This window comes from Amphiura filiformis, chromosome 3, assembly GCF_039555335.1.
Source record: "Amphiura filiformis chromosome 3, Afil_fr2py, whole genome shotgun sequence".
Classification (NCBI taxonomy): domain Eukaryota; kingdom Metazoa; phylum Echinodermata; class Ophiuroidea; order Amphilepidida; family Amphiuridae; genus Amphiura; species Amphiura filiformis.
Window position 1 is genome coordinate 19,662,088 of NC_092630.1, and position 14,175 is coordinate 19,676,262.

Genomic DNA, 14,175 nt, shown 5'->3' on the forward strand with positions numbered 1-14,175 from the left:
GTACAATGACATGAACGATCTAGACCCAGGGTCTTTGATGTGAAAATAATGGCATATCCAGTGGAGTAGTTTTCACTTGGAAAATGTGTTTATACCCTCTATATCACTGAATCATGAAAAAAATAATAATACAAATTCATGTAGGCCTATACAAAATGTCCCAATTGAAAAATCGTGTACAGATAGGCCTAATACTGATATCAGAGACATGGCACACTAATTACCTAGGTGGGTTTACACAAACCTAGGTATTAGAATCAGTCGTGTTGTACTTCCGCTGGCAACAGAGACTCACCTATCATGGCCCAGTTCTTGAACCCCAATATATTTGTATATTCATTGAATAACCTTTGACAAATTTGGGTACAAAAAACTCATACTCTGTAACAAATTCAAAATGCTATGTCACTTGCACATATAATCATGGAAGTATACTATATAGTGAGCATGGTCAGAACAGAGATCAAAAGTAGAATCAGACTTGCAGCTGGAAGTTGATTCCCAATTGGAATAAAACCACCCCTTGCTGCAACCCAGTCACAACTCTAATTTCACTGACCTCCAAGCAGGTGATGTCAGCCACTTACTCCGATTTCACCATTCAGAAGTTCACTGGCGGTTGTCATGGTTGTTGTGGATATTATAATAATGTGCAGATGATGAGCATTGATCATGTTGATTACCTAGCTGGGGGATTTACACCCCCCCCCCCACCGAGCTAGGTACTGTTTTGCTATTCGATCTTTCTTACCTATCTGGGGTTTACAACCCCGAGCTAGGTACTGTTTTGCTATCCAATCTTTCTTTTTTCTTCTTCTTTCTGACAATAACTTCAAATTGCTTCTCCTCCTACATGTAATTGAGGTCAAAGGTCATTAAGAGGGCATTTCCGGTATTTAACCAAATACCTTCAAACTGCTTCTTCTGTCACATATTATATATAGTACAATGATGTCATTTGCATGCATCGGCTATACCACACGCCTATAACTTGCATACAGAATTGGGGTCAACGGTCATTAAGGGGTAAAAATCTTACAATTGTATTATCTGGATATCTGTAAGGGGTATGGGGCTCAAAGTCGGTGACGACAAATCTCATGACCAGGGGAACGTTTTGCAGGGGTCAGGGCAAAGGTCATGCAGATGTGAAATTTTAGAAATGCATTTCCTGTACATCTGTAAGGAGTACGGCGCTCAAACTTGGTGACAACAAACTTAATGATCAGGGGAACATTTTGGGTCAAAGGTTATCTGGGGTTAAATCTTAGAATTCACTTTCTGGATACCTGCAAGGGGTATGGGGCTCAAATTCAGTGACAACAAATCTCATGATCAGGGAACATTTTGCAGGGGTCAGGTCAAAGGTCGTATAGAGGTCAAATCTTAAAATGTCTTTTCTGGACATCTGTAAGGGTACGGACTCAAACTCGGTGACAACAAACTTGATGACCACGGAAACATTTTTGAACATTTTGCAGGGTCAGGTCAAAGGTCATCTGGGTCAAATTTTAAAATTGCATTTTCTGGACATCCGTAAGGAGAAAGGGACTCAAACTCAAGCGACAACAAACAACATGACCAGGGAAAATTTTTGGAAAATTTTGCAGGGGTCAGATACCTCCACAACACCAACACGCCCCACCTAGGTTTGTGGTCTATGACCATCATTTGCCTCTAGTTTAATCTAAATTCACACAGAGCTATTGAGGAAACTGAGTCAGGTCTACATTGTATAGTCATTGCATATTTCAACAGGTTGCAATTATTTGTTTTAACCATCAGTTTCCTATAGGCATTTTTCAACATCTGTCATGCCACATTGTAAACACAGATATAATTGATTTAATAAAAACAGGAAAATGCATTTTCTAAAATTTGCATTACAAATCTAACCTCTAACTAAAAAACAAATAACTAACACAAAAAGTCATACTATCTCTGTAGAATAGTTGGTAACATCATATTGATGCACCATTATGGTTTAATATCTTGGAAAAGTCTAGTTTTGACAATACGTACTCCTACACTCTGATATTGTCATACATACTTACGCCACATGCATTGGGAATAAAAAACGTCCCACTTTCTTAACCCTAACCGCCTAAGGGCTTTTTTGGTGATGGGAAGGGAAAGAAGGAAGGAATAAAGAGAGAAAACAAAAAAAGAAGTTGTTTGCTCTGGGTGGAATTCGAACCAGAGACCCTTCGCATGCCAAGCACTCGATCGGTGACACTTTGCCACAGGTCTTGGGCTTCGCTGACCAGCGAAACCGTGCCTATATATCACTTTTTTACTTACTAATTCATTTTGCCGCCCCCTTCGTTTTTGCCGCCACTGGTTTTGCCCCTTCTTCTTCCGCCGCCCTTCATTTTGGCCGCCCCTGCTTTTACCCAGGGGCTTGGCGCCCAAAGCCCCCCAAAAATACGCGCATGCATGGTTGAGATGATGATATCTAAATGGAAACTCATTCAAATTATCTTTATTTGTTTTCCATTTTCCAGTCCTTTTTAATGCTATTTCTGTAAGTGCCTGCGATCTTTTCATGACATAACTTTTTTTCAGAAAAAAAGCAATTTGTTTATCACCAAAAACAAGCAAACAAATTGTAGCCATTTTAAATCTTCAGAATGAGTGTTGACATTCCACAGTATAAGATAAGTTGAGGTTTTAGGGCTTGGATTACTTTTAAAATATCAGAATAAAAAAAGGATTTTAAGCCCCAATAGGTTGACTTTTCGGGTCATTTTTTGAAAAACAAAATGCACCAAAAAATTTATATGTTGTGATTTTTTTCTTCCAAATTAAGACCTTTTGGGACAAATTTTCATGCGCACAAAAAATTGACCCTTTTAGTGGACACAGTAGGAGGGGAATGCATGATGGGCCTGAAGGAATTATATGATATACAACTAATACACAAATTGTATATTTATTTTTTTTAAATCAGAATGTTTTTTCAGCAAATCATTAAGTAAAGATCAGATTAATCAATCAAGTTTTGTTCCATATTAGATTATTTATTGATCTGGATCAATTGGGCAAACAAAATTTACAAATTATCATATTTAGTTTTAGAAGCATTGAAAAACAATTCTTTACATGTACGCTATTGAGTACCCAGTATTACGCTGTAACATGTTACCGCAAAGACATGGGTATCTGGTAATGAACTTTCACATTCTATCAGGAAGGCACATACCCAGTAACTTTCACAATTTAACTGGAAGGCAAAACCAATATAAATTATTCCGTTTCATCCTTTTGTGCAGCAATCTCCCATCGTATTAATATTTAGGAAATATACTGATAAATTATTACCGTAGAGTATTTTGTTACCACATATTGAGAAGTACATACATGTACTTTGATCCCCCATGTTTCCCACTTGTTGGGAAAAAATGTAAGTTGGAAGATTCTTTTGTTTTCTGTTAAATTTCGACATGTTCAGAATCAGTGGATCATATGTAAAAGAGTGCTGTCAATTTATTGAGCTGCCCTCCAGCAGACATTAATTGATGTGGGCATGTTGTTCTGAAAAAGGGAGTGAAAATTAACCTATTAGGGAGAAATCTGGGTCATTTTCCATTTTTTCCTAATTTTGAATGAATGAACAAAATTAATAAAGAAATATTTAAAATAATAATAATAAAAAGTACAATAAAAAGACTAGACTAACAAATAACATAAACTTAAATGAAAAAACAAATAAATTAACAAACATGAAAAAAACTGATGCAACCATCTCGAAAGTCCACCGGAGGGAACAAAACAATTTTTCCCTTATATGGGAATAGGTCACATGTTACTATGGTTACAACGCAATTGCGTTTTATCAGGAAATCTTGGTCATATCACAATGGGGCACCATCAACCCTCCAGACAAGACAGTCATCAAATATCTCACCACCCGTGTCCATACCGCCGTGAATCACACATACTAAACATCGCTGCATGCATTCACCACATGCTTTACCTGACTCACTGCTGCTATCACCCGATGACATAATCTGTTTAGCACCCTCTATTGACAACAAACTTGTCAGCGCTTCTACATTGGTATCAACGTCTGTATTACCTGCTAACGGTGGGTCCTGTCTGCTGCCCTCTATAATAGTTAACCCACTTGCCAGGGCTGTTGCATCAGCTGATGTTTTATCCATACTTTTTACAGCTTCTGCCTCTGTATCTACACCTTTCAAATCAGTATTTTCATCAACATTTTCATTGCTTTTAGAAACACTATCTGGTTCCTTAACATTTACCTTTTCATCACTACTTTTCACCTCTCCTTCACTTGCAATCGCTGTATGTTCTTGCCCACTTGTAAGACTCTGAGTGTCTTTGGACTTGGAACCATCACTAGTCCTATCTTTCTTGCTTTCACATTCACTTAAGTGTGTTCTAACATCTTCATGCTCTTCATCAGACACATTGTCTTGTTTAGTTGCATCATTCTTTGGATATGTTGTGATGTAGCCAAGACAGATAGCATGATCAAGTCGACACTCTGGTGGTGAACCTTCAAAGTTCATCTTTTTCCATCTGCAGCTGACTGAGAAAATATTATACAAAAATAAGATAGTATATTGATTATTTAAATTGAATACACACCATAAAACAGTTGTAGAAACAGGGGGCATGTGCCATGGTCAAAATCAAACTTATTCTACTTATTATTTACCTTGGTTTTTTCCTACTTATTTTAAAATCTTTAAAAAGCTTTTCTTTTTTCAAAAGCACACATTCTTTGCATTTTAAGCTGAAGCACACTACCAGACAATAAATGTACTATCTATTTTCTGTTGACTTTTACTTAATGCAAAACATGGTTATAAATAGGGGCTGTGCAATAATTATCTGTCCCACAGGTGGGCAAATTTCAAAATGGCTTGCCAAAAATGCTTGTCCCCCCTCTTGACCTGCCAAAAACCCTTGCTCCCCCCTCTTGGCCTGCCCCCCCCCCCCTTAGCCTACTAAAAATCCTTGCTGCCCCCCTTGAACATGCACAATTTTTTGAAACCCAATTTGTAAATCTTAAATGGTGTAAATATAGAATGCAAGAGCATGACATTTGCTCAAAGTCTTTACTAGATACCCAGGTAGACACCATGGTAAGCAACTGCTGATCAACTTGCCTTAAGCATTTGCAACTGAGCCAGATTCTTGCAAAATTCCACTGAGAGAATCCAAAGGCATTCTCGCACTTGGTTGCGAATTTCTGACCCTGCAGGGGGTATGTGGGTGCGTGCATATGTGTGAGGGAGGAGTGTTTGTAAGTGCACCCAAATCACAACCATGGCCACACACAGAACCAATGATGCCAAAGTTGCAAAAAGTATTTTTTTAAAAACTACTTAGAGCTAAGCTTCTTTGTAGGGGGTATAAGATGTCAGTTTATAATGCAGTTATAGTGTGATATCATGAGTGTAAAGAGTATGTTCTCAGTATTGATTTACAATCTTGTTTGCCCGTCATTTTAGACAGGGAGTTTGCTCATGGGATTGGCAAAATTAATGCCTTTGATAGATGCTACAATTAATATAATTTTAAGCATAAAGGCTATTAACCTTTTTAGTAGACCAGATTTGCAAAACAAGGCCATAGCAATGCATATTTGAACTTTTTGAACCCCCAATGGCCCTAGAAGTCTGGTTAATGTTTTAAAGGTCAACTCAGGACAGGCAATTTTATTCAAATGATGGGCAACAGTGGCATACCGTGGCCGCTCCTACCCGGGGGGGGCTGAAGGAAATTCAATTTTGCCGCCTTCCTCAACAGCCCGAAAAGGTTGACCCAAATTTTTTTTCGGTGGTTTGAAAAAGTGAAGAGCAAAAAAAAAAAGAAAAAAGGAATATAAGTGCTAGCGCCCTGAAAGTAACATATTTTGATGTAGAGTACAATTTTTCAATTTTTTTATAGTTTTCACATGTTTTCCGTCCTTTTTCTTTAGTAATTCTTTTTGCCGCCTTCTTATTCCGCCGCCCTTCTTCTTCCGCCGCCCTTCGTTTTGGCTGCCCCTGCTTTTACCCGAGGGGCTGGTGCCCCAAAGCCCCCCAAATACGCGCATGGGCAAACCTCAATTTCTGCCTAAGACCCTGCACAACAGGTTCAAATTCGATGTCTGTTTGACAGTGCTTTCATGTAGGGTTGCGTCTGGTCTTAATATGCGTGTGGTCTTACTATATTTCAGAGGACTTTTAATAGATCTCAGGGGCAGGGTTTTCTTTACGCTTTTTGCTGAAGGGGCATTTTCAAATTTTTGGAACCTTTCAATTGTGAATTTTTCATATGAAGGGGTCAAAAACATTGCCCAAGGGTTATATTTTATTTTGGAAGACATTTTTAATAATGTGTGTGTTTTTGGAGTACCCGATCTCATCTGCGCACCGGGCTGTGCACTCTTCATCATGAGTTTCACTGGCACCTTCATTGGCATCTTTGGTAGTTTTTCTGATTTGTGTCAGAAACCGAAAAGTGCCATTTTCAGCACTTGATACAACTGTATGTCCGTCTCAGCTTTCGATGCATGATGAAAAACTAAATAAATCGCACCTCTTTTTGTTTATTGTGCATTGGACAACAAATTGATGCCAATATGCTTAAAGGGACCATTGAAAGAAAATATTATTTGGTACCAAAATAAAGCCTATAAAATATAGAATCAATATCTAAAACAATTAAAGAACTAACTATTTTAGAAATAAAAATACAATGAAAACAACGTACTCGATTTACCCTCTTCCAACGCTACATCGTGCGTCATTTATCAAAAATAGAAAATTGGGCACTTTCCTGATGACGTCATTGTGGTTACGCGTTTTGTGTTGTGCTGACATTTTTGCGGGGACAATTTGACAACAGCGATCGCGATCTAAATTTCAGATGCAATAATACAACCACTTATCATGTGGTCAAGTAAAAACAAAATACCAGTTGATTGTCCACATGTTATCAAAAAGAGGAAGTGGAGGGCCTTTTTATATATCATTTATTATTTTTTTTACAATGCAAATCGATCATTTATGTATTATTTCCAGACATTTAGTTGTGCATCTTTTAGACATGGTAGAGGAGGAGGATAAGATCGAGGCTCTTGTTATTTGATGGTTCTCTGAGAGGATGATTAAAACAAAACCTGTAAATTGAAATGCTTATTGGACAGAAGCAAATCTAATCAATTGACAATATTATTTAACTCTTGAAACATTAAAAAAAAAGATGTTTTCCCTTAAATAAAGAAAATAGCAAGAAAATTTCAGACTTCCTCAATGGCAATGCCCTGCAAAAGGAAGCGGGCGGGGACGATCAATTGTTATTTTTTTTATCATCATCAAGCATGCAGCTTCTTATTTTACTTATTCAAAAATTCAACCCCCGGTCAACATGACCAAGATATGATTCCGATGACTTTATGTAGGCCCTACATGACATGTATAAAACCATAAAACTAATTATGAGTATGATAGTGACAATGACGAAGGGAATATCGCCAAGATTTGCCGCAACACTTGCAGATGATGTGCCGGCGCGAGCATCTCTCGTGCCTAGCTGGGCCCCATGGGTATTAATATGCCTATGTATTTTATTTTTCCGTAGGGCCTACCTTAAAATATTCAAGAGATGATTATTTTCCCCAAAACATGACAATTGGTAAAAAAACCTTTTCTTCCATAAGTTAACTAAACTTTCAAAAGTGCTTATTTTCATAACCCCAACATGCCAAAATAGGCCCTACCAGTTTTGCAAATTTATTCCCCTATACCATGTGTATACGGGACACTTGCCAATATTATTTGAGCCATTGGCACTGGGGCAGTAGCTAAACGGGAGATGAAGAACATGACATACATGCTGTTCCTGAAATAAATTACGAGGAGCGCCTACAAACATACATAGGGCTTCAAAAAGCCTTTGCTACAAAAATATAAGTACAAACATCAAATGGGTAACATACATAGGCCTACAATTATTTTAATACATGGATGGTTAGGCCCGGGGTAGGCTTAGGCTATGCGAAATTGATGTCAGTCATTTCTAAAAACGAGCTATCCAGCCGGGCGCGCACTATTTTACAACATTTAGGCCTACCCAATCAACATAAACTTTGGAACTGTAGGCCTACCTTTGATAAAACGCTCGGATACTTTGCACTTTCAAGTTTCAGTGGGAGTTGAGATTGGATTAGGCCTATTATAAGTAGGCCTATTTCCATATTAAACGCAAACTAAAGGATGACAGTAAATATTGTTCATTTGAATGTTTGGGGTAGCCTTTATATGTTCCTCTCGTGGTTCTTTATCTTCAAAGGTTTTTCATTTTTCATATATAGGCTTTACATAAATATAAATAAATTTCGGCTTTTATATATAGCGCCTTTTCCCAGATCTCGGAGGGTTCAAAGCGCTGTAATTTCGCTGCCATGGTACTTATCACAATCAGATCGCATAGGCTGGATGCTCCAGAAACCTGGCGCAAACCTAGCCGCACTTAGATTGTAACATCCATCAATTATCTTTGCAGCTCCCCAAATTTCATTGGGTGAAGGAAGTTTTTGATAACCAAACAACTAATCACCGATTTTTGAGAAGCAGGCAGAAACTGGAGATCCCGGAGAAAAACTTGTGAGAGCAGGCATGGAATTGGGATCCCGGGATCGGGATAAACCAAGTTTACATGATGAGTCCTTGAGCCGCGTGCCGGGGCTTGAAATTGAACCTGGGATCTCAGTGGTGCAAGGCGAGGGAACAACCGCTGCGCCAACTCGCTCTCCCAAGCCTGGCTTTTGTTTTCAACCTACAATCCAGGAAAAAAAGGTTGGCACACTTTGCCCGTCTTTTGGTATATCTCTTCCCCCGCTCCCCCAATTCAATGTTGGACCAAGCCATGTTGTCAACAGGTCCGTGAGACCCTCCAACATTGAAGGATGGGGAGTGGGAAGGTGAGATATAGGGGAGTCTGTACTTCACTTATATTGCATGCATGTTTCACTAGCCTCTCCAATTTTGATAGGGCACGCATTTCCATTGTTTAGTGCAAGTGTGCCAACTATTTTTTTCCTGGATTGTAGTCCCACAAGTGTGTCTCTACAAGAAGCGACCGTTTAAACGAAACAAACAATCACACTTTAATCATTCGCAATTCAGCTTCCAAACTTGGGAGTCAGGATCGGCTTGCGTTTTAGGCCCGCCGCGGCAGTGGTAAACCTAGGGCGCACGGCGCCCGGGAGGTAGGCTATTAGGCCTGAAGAAATCAAGTCGCATGTCAGGAGCTAACCCGGAACATGGCCTTCTCTTTCCTATCCTCACCAGATATTTCAGAGGAAATATATAGAGTTGCTATATCAGAATGCCTCAAAACAAATGATACTCTCTTGCAAAACCCGAGCAGCTAGCACAGCTTTACTTTGTCAATGTAGGCCTAATACTTGTGTTTCCCCGTTGTTGGCCAATTTTGTAGCTAGACTTTATATAGGGCCCTAGGCCTATCATAGTAGGCCTACCAGTTTAGTGTTCGTTTCATGGTCTGCATCTTGCAACAGTCATTGTGCTTTGTAATTTATATTATCCTTTTTTAATATACTTGTTAGGCCTAAAAGGCACAGAAAAGTTCATTGCTGTAAACACGTTCATGCGTTGTTTAGGAGTCGTGACTTATGAGTCTGTCGGCTTACGCTGTTGCTCAATTTTCTTTTGTATATGTAGAAAATAATATGAAGCCTCCAAAAGTCGAGAATAAATGCACAATATTGGGTGTTTCTGTATTCAAACCATGTAATATTTGAACGTGTAAGCTTTCAAGATTTTGTACGCGTTGGACTTTGGATTTGAAGGGGTATGAGTGTGTGAAAGCATAAATACATGTGATTTGTGTGTAAAAGTAAACCAGGATCTTGAAGGTTTGTGTGTGTAAATTTAAAAAAATGGGTGTGTATATTTAAGATTGTGTACAAAGTATAGACCATGTGGGCAAAAACAGGGTGTGTATTTTCAAATTTGGGTGTGTAAAACACTCCCTACATGGCTGGCTGCCTAAGCCCTTGGAAGTAAACCCTGCTCAGGGGATTTAAACTTGAAAGCACACCACTTTTTGTAGAACCTATATCAGCCACCTTTAATACACATTTATGTCCTCTGATAAACATGTACTTTATAGTATACCATAAAACAGTAATAAACTCAACCCAGAAAGTATCGAAACGATTATAGATGGTCAGATATATCGGGAACTGAAATATATAGCAAAAACTTATTTAATGTATATAAAGCGCAGCTTTCTCCTGCGCATTTTGATACCTCTTTTGTTGCTCTACGATATCATTTGGTCGAGTTATGGGCTCTTGAGTGGCTTCAAGTCGGATTTTGAAAGTTGCACTTACATGTAGCTCCTATTCAAGCCAAATGCGTCCTTTGTCTTGATCCAGGCAGTGATAGACAGTGATGGTGGGCACACCAAGTATTGAGATGTCAGCAGAAAGAGTGCATGAGATAAGTCAGAGAAAAGAAAAGGGTAGCAAGTATTGAAGTTGGAAATCAAAGGAGTAAAATAAAGTAAAGTTCATGGTTAAGTAAACAGAGCACATTTGATTTTGTGCGTGTGTGGGGGTGTGTGTACACGACGAAAACATTTGGCTTGAATAGGAGCTAAGTGCAACTTTCAAAATCCGACTTGAAGCCACTCAAGCGCCCATAACTCAACCAAATGATATCGTAGAGCAACAAAAGAGGTATCAAAATGCGCAGGAGAAAGCTGCGCTTTATATACATTAAATAAGTTTTTGCTATATATTTTAGTTCCCGATATATCTGACCATCTATAATCATTTCGATACTTTCTGGGTTGAGTTTACAACTCACCAATATCAAATACATAAGTGCTGTCTAGAGCCCCGCTTGATGTCATACCACCTTGTATACAGAATTGTGTGTTGCTAATAGCAACAGCAGCATGTGCTGTACATCCTTGAGGAACATCCCCCTTGCATCTTAACACCTTCCATGTCATTGTGTCTACACACCAAGAAAAAAGAAGAGTTATTCACCTTTTGCACAGAGCTGCTATCTTGCTCCCAACCGAAGCAATTTGTGCTTTTATAGCAGCATGCCAGAAGGCTTTTGCAACCCATATACGGTAATTAAAGCATGTGTATCACATAAAACACACTTTTTGCGGGTAGAACCTCTTTTTGAGATGCCTGTGCAAAGTGTCAACTGGTGGGTGACTTACATGTTTGTTTGTTTTATTATTTTATTTATTAATGACAAGGCATATCTTGGCATTATTAAAAGCATGAAACTATCATTTTGTAGCTCTAGACTTTTTGTTTATTTATTTGTTTACCTAGGTTGGTCCATAACCTGTATATGCAAACATGGAACAAACTCCCAAGAAAACAACTAACCAATGAGAAGTGTATAGCATAAATACCTACACACTAATAATTAAGTTGTGACAATGCTCCCAATCAGAATATGGATTGACATCAAATTGCAACTTGGGCAATAATCGATTTTAAGGTTGACAGCTGAGTTAGGGTTAAATTGGTAATGGGTTTAGCCTTAGGGTTAGGATTAAGGATTAGGATGGTCCAGGTAAGGAATAAAACCAAAAAAAACAAAGATTACTGCAAGTTTTGCCAAGTAAAAATGGGGTGTTGAATAATTTGACTTGTCTCACCTATATCAAGTTCATAGAGCTCATTGTAAAAGATGTCTCTTGCCATGCCTCCATGTAAATAGATCTTGTTGCCGATACCAACCATCACATGACCCAATCGTGGTTTGGGAACTTTACCTTTCACTTCAGGCTGACTCCATGTTAAAGAACCTACACAGGATAACAACAATTAAACCAAGTTGGCTTCAGGCAGGCATGCAGGTCTAGCAAGGTTCATCAACTGATGTGGATGCCAGCTAGCATGTTAGTATAATTTTACTATACTCTGATTAACTCGTAATAGACCAGACTCATAACATCATGGATTGATATAGAATGGCATATATACACCCAGGCATGGCACCTACGTGAACTGCATTTTGCGTATTGCGTGACTGATGCACGCTTCTGTTAATTTACGCATGCGGAATTGGGGACTATTTTTATTTATTATCGCCTATTACGAGCTGATCATAGTATACAGACATACCAATGCATCCATGATTGTTTGCTGTTTTACAGTGGTTTAAGACATCTTTTGATTATAGATCTTCACATCTGACAATCCAATATAACTGCATAGATTCCTGCAGTGTTATGTTGCTTATGAATGGTATTATATCAACCATGGCTGTGGCTAAGCACTGAGGTACTTCTGTGAACAAAATATGTTTTTAAGGTATATGTGACCCATCATATCAAAACAGACCAGTTGTCGGCTGGTTTCATTTGCAGATAACAAGGAAAGATGATAAGAGAATATTAAAGGGCATTTCGTGATCCACAGCCTCATCCCCCACTTTTCTCAAAAAAGTTGAGATTTTTATATCACTGGAAACCTCTGGCTACATAATGTTTATGTACAAAATATTTCTTGCAGATTAATTCGCTTAGCAAAGATATCGTGAAATTTGAATTTCGTTCTGGTGCACCAGAACGAAATTACAATGTATTGTCTATGGGGTGTCAGGACGTTTCGCCCCACACCAGTACATACCACTACCAGTTCGCCCCAATACACGTACATACCACGACCAGTTCGCCCCAATACACGTACATACCACGACAAGTTCGCCCCAATTGACTCACTGTGTAAACTGTAAAGTGCTGTGAGTGCAGTGCATGCGGTCATATGGTCAATCAATACAACTTCCAATTGTTTGCATTTATATTCATGTATTATGGCATAATCAATACGACCTATTCATATAATAATAATTAATATTATAGTAAAAATTATAGTATTATTATTATTTTCTTATGCTAACAATAAAAAATAAGACCTATTCATATAATAATAATTAATATTATAGTAAAAATTATAGTATTATTATTATTTTCTTATGCTAACAATAAAAAATAACTATCATTATTATTAATAGTACTAGTATAATATTAATCATATCTTAATTATTATAAAATTATTGAATCACTTTACATTGTGTTGTTTAATTTGTTTATTTACTGTAGGCCTATATCTTTGTAAACAAATTTGACGGTGTTCTATGAATTTTATGCCATTAAAATGTATTTATGTATTTTATGAATTTGTCATGTTTTACAATCCATTGTTTGTAACTAATACAATTTGTATTTTCAGTAGACAGTATGCAGTCAGCTGTGCAGTGCTGTTTTTAAATGAACGTTGAGTATTTGTAACAATTTGGCTGGTGCTATAAACGTGTAATGCTATGAATTTTTTTAGAAACCCATGTGATTCAGCCCAGCGATTCAGTTGAGCTGACTATGTTTATGTTATGAAAACATTTTATTTTTGATCATGTACTTTTCCATCCATATGGGTTTTTTTATACTTACCTATTTTATCTAGTATGTTTTTACTACCCCGAGAATTATTGGCCGTTTTTTTTAATTGTTACGTAGGCCTATATCGGGAGGCAAGCGAAGCAGAAAAAGTTGGGATTTTGTTTGCAAAACTGGTTAAAGCCCAGTACGTCTATTAATAAGATTTCGGTCTAATTTTAATTTGGTTATCCTTTGCCAAAATATTATTAGTAACGCGCTCCTTAACCCACATGTCCTTCTTTTTTTCACGCAAAAGGCAAATTTTTGCTCCCAAGACCCGGGCCAAGACCATTTTGTGGGAAAAATCCTATTATGTTCAGATCTGCAGGCAGCCAAAAGATTTAATGGTGTCTTGCAGTGCATGCAGCATGCGTCTGAACGTAGGCCTACATACATTATTATATCATCATGCATGGTACTGATATACTTTTAATGTAGGGAGTGGGATTTTTGACGCCATACTAAACGTTTAACAATAACACCCCTCCACACCCCGCCCCACCCACACGCACCCCCACATAAAGTTCACCTTCGTTCAGCAGTATAAACATTGAGCGCGGAAATGGAAAATGTTACTTTTGCGCACATAAATATGAATTTGAGTTTTCTTTCTCCAATAATTCGAAATGGAAAATCTTTCCCAAATAATTTTGTTTCTTTGCTTGGTTAGTTGTTCTCTATACAACCACACCCGGTAGCCCTATCCCCCCCCCC

The 14,175-nt window shown here is 38.0% G+C and overlaps 1 protein-coding gene across 1 annotated transcript in view; it reads right to left on the reverse strand.

Moving 5' to 3' along the window:
- Positions 1–2,438: 2,438 nt before the first annotated feature.
- LOC140148174 (rab9 effector protein with kelch motifs-like) overlaps positions 2,439–14,175 on the reverse strand; it is a 32,193-nt gene continuing 20,456 nt past the window's right edge. Inside the window, exons 5-7 of the mRNA XM_072170034.1 lie at positions 11,677–11,826; positions 10,857–11,009; positions 2,439–4,555 (exon numbers count right to left, since the gene is read on the reverse strand). Coding sequence (XP_072026135.1) covers positions 3,855–4,555; positions 10,857–11,009; positions 11,677–11,826 — 1,004 coding nt within the window. The 3' untranslated portion in view covers positions 2,439–3,854. The remainder of the gene's footprint in view (positions 4,556–10,856; positions 11,010–11,676; positions 11,827–14,175) is intronic.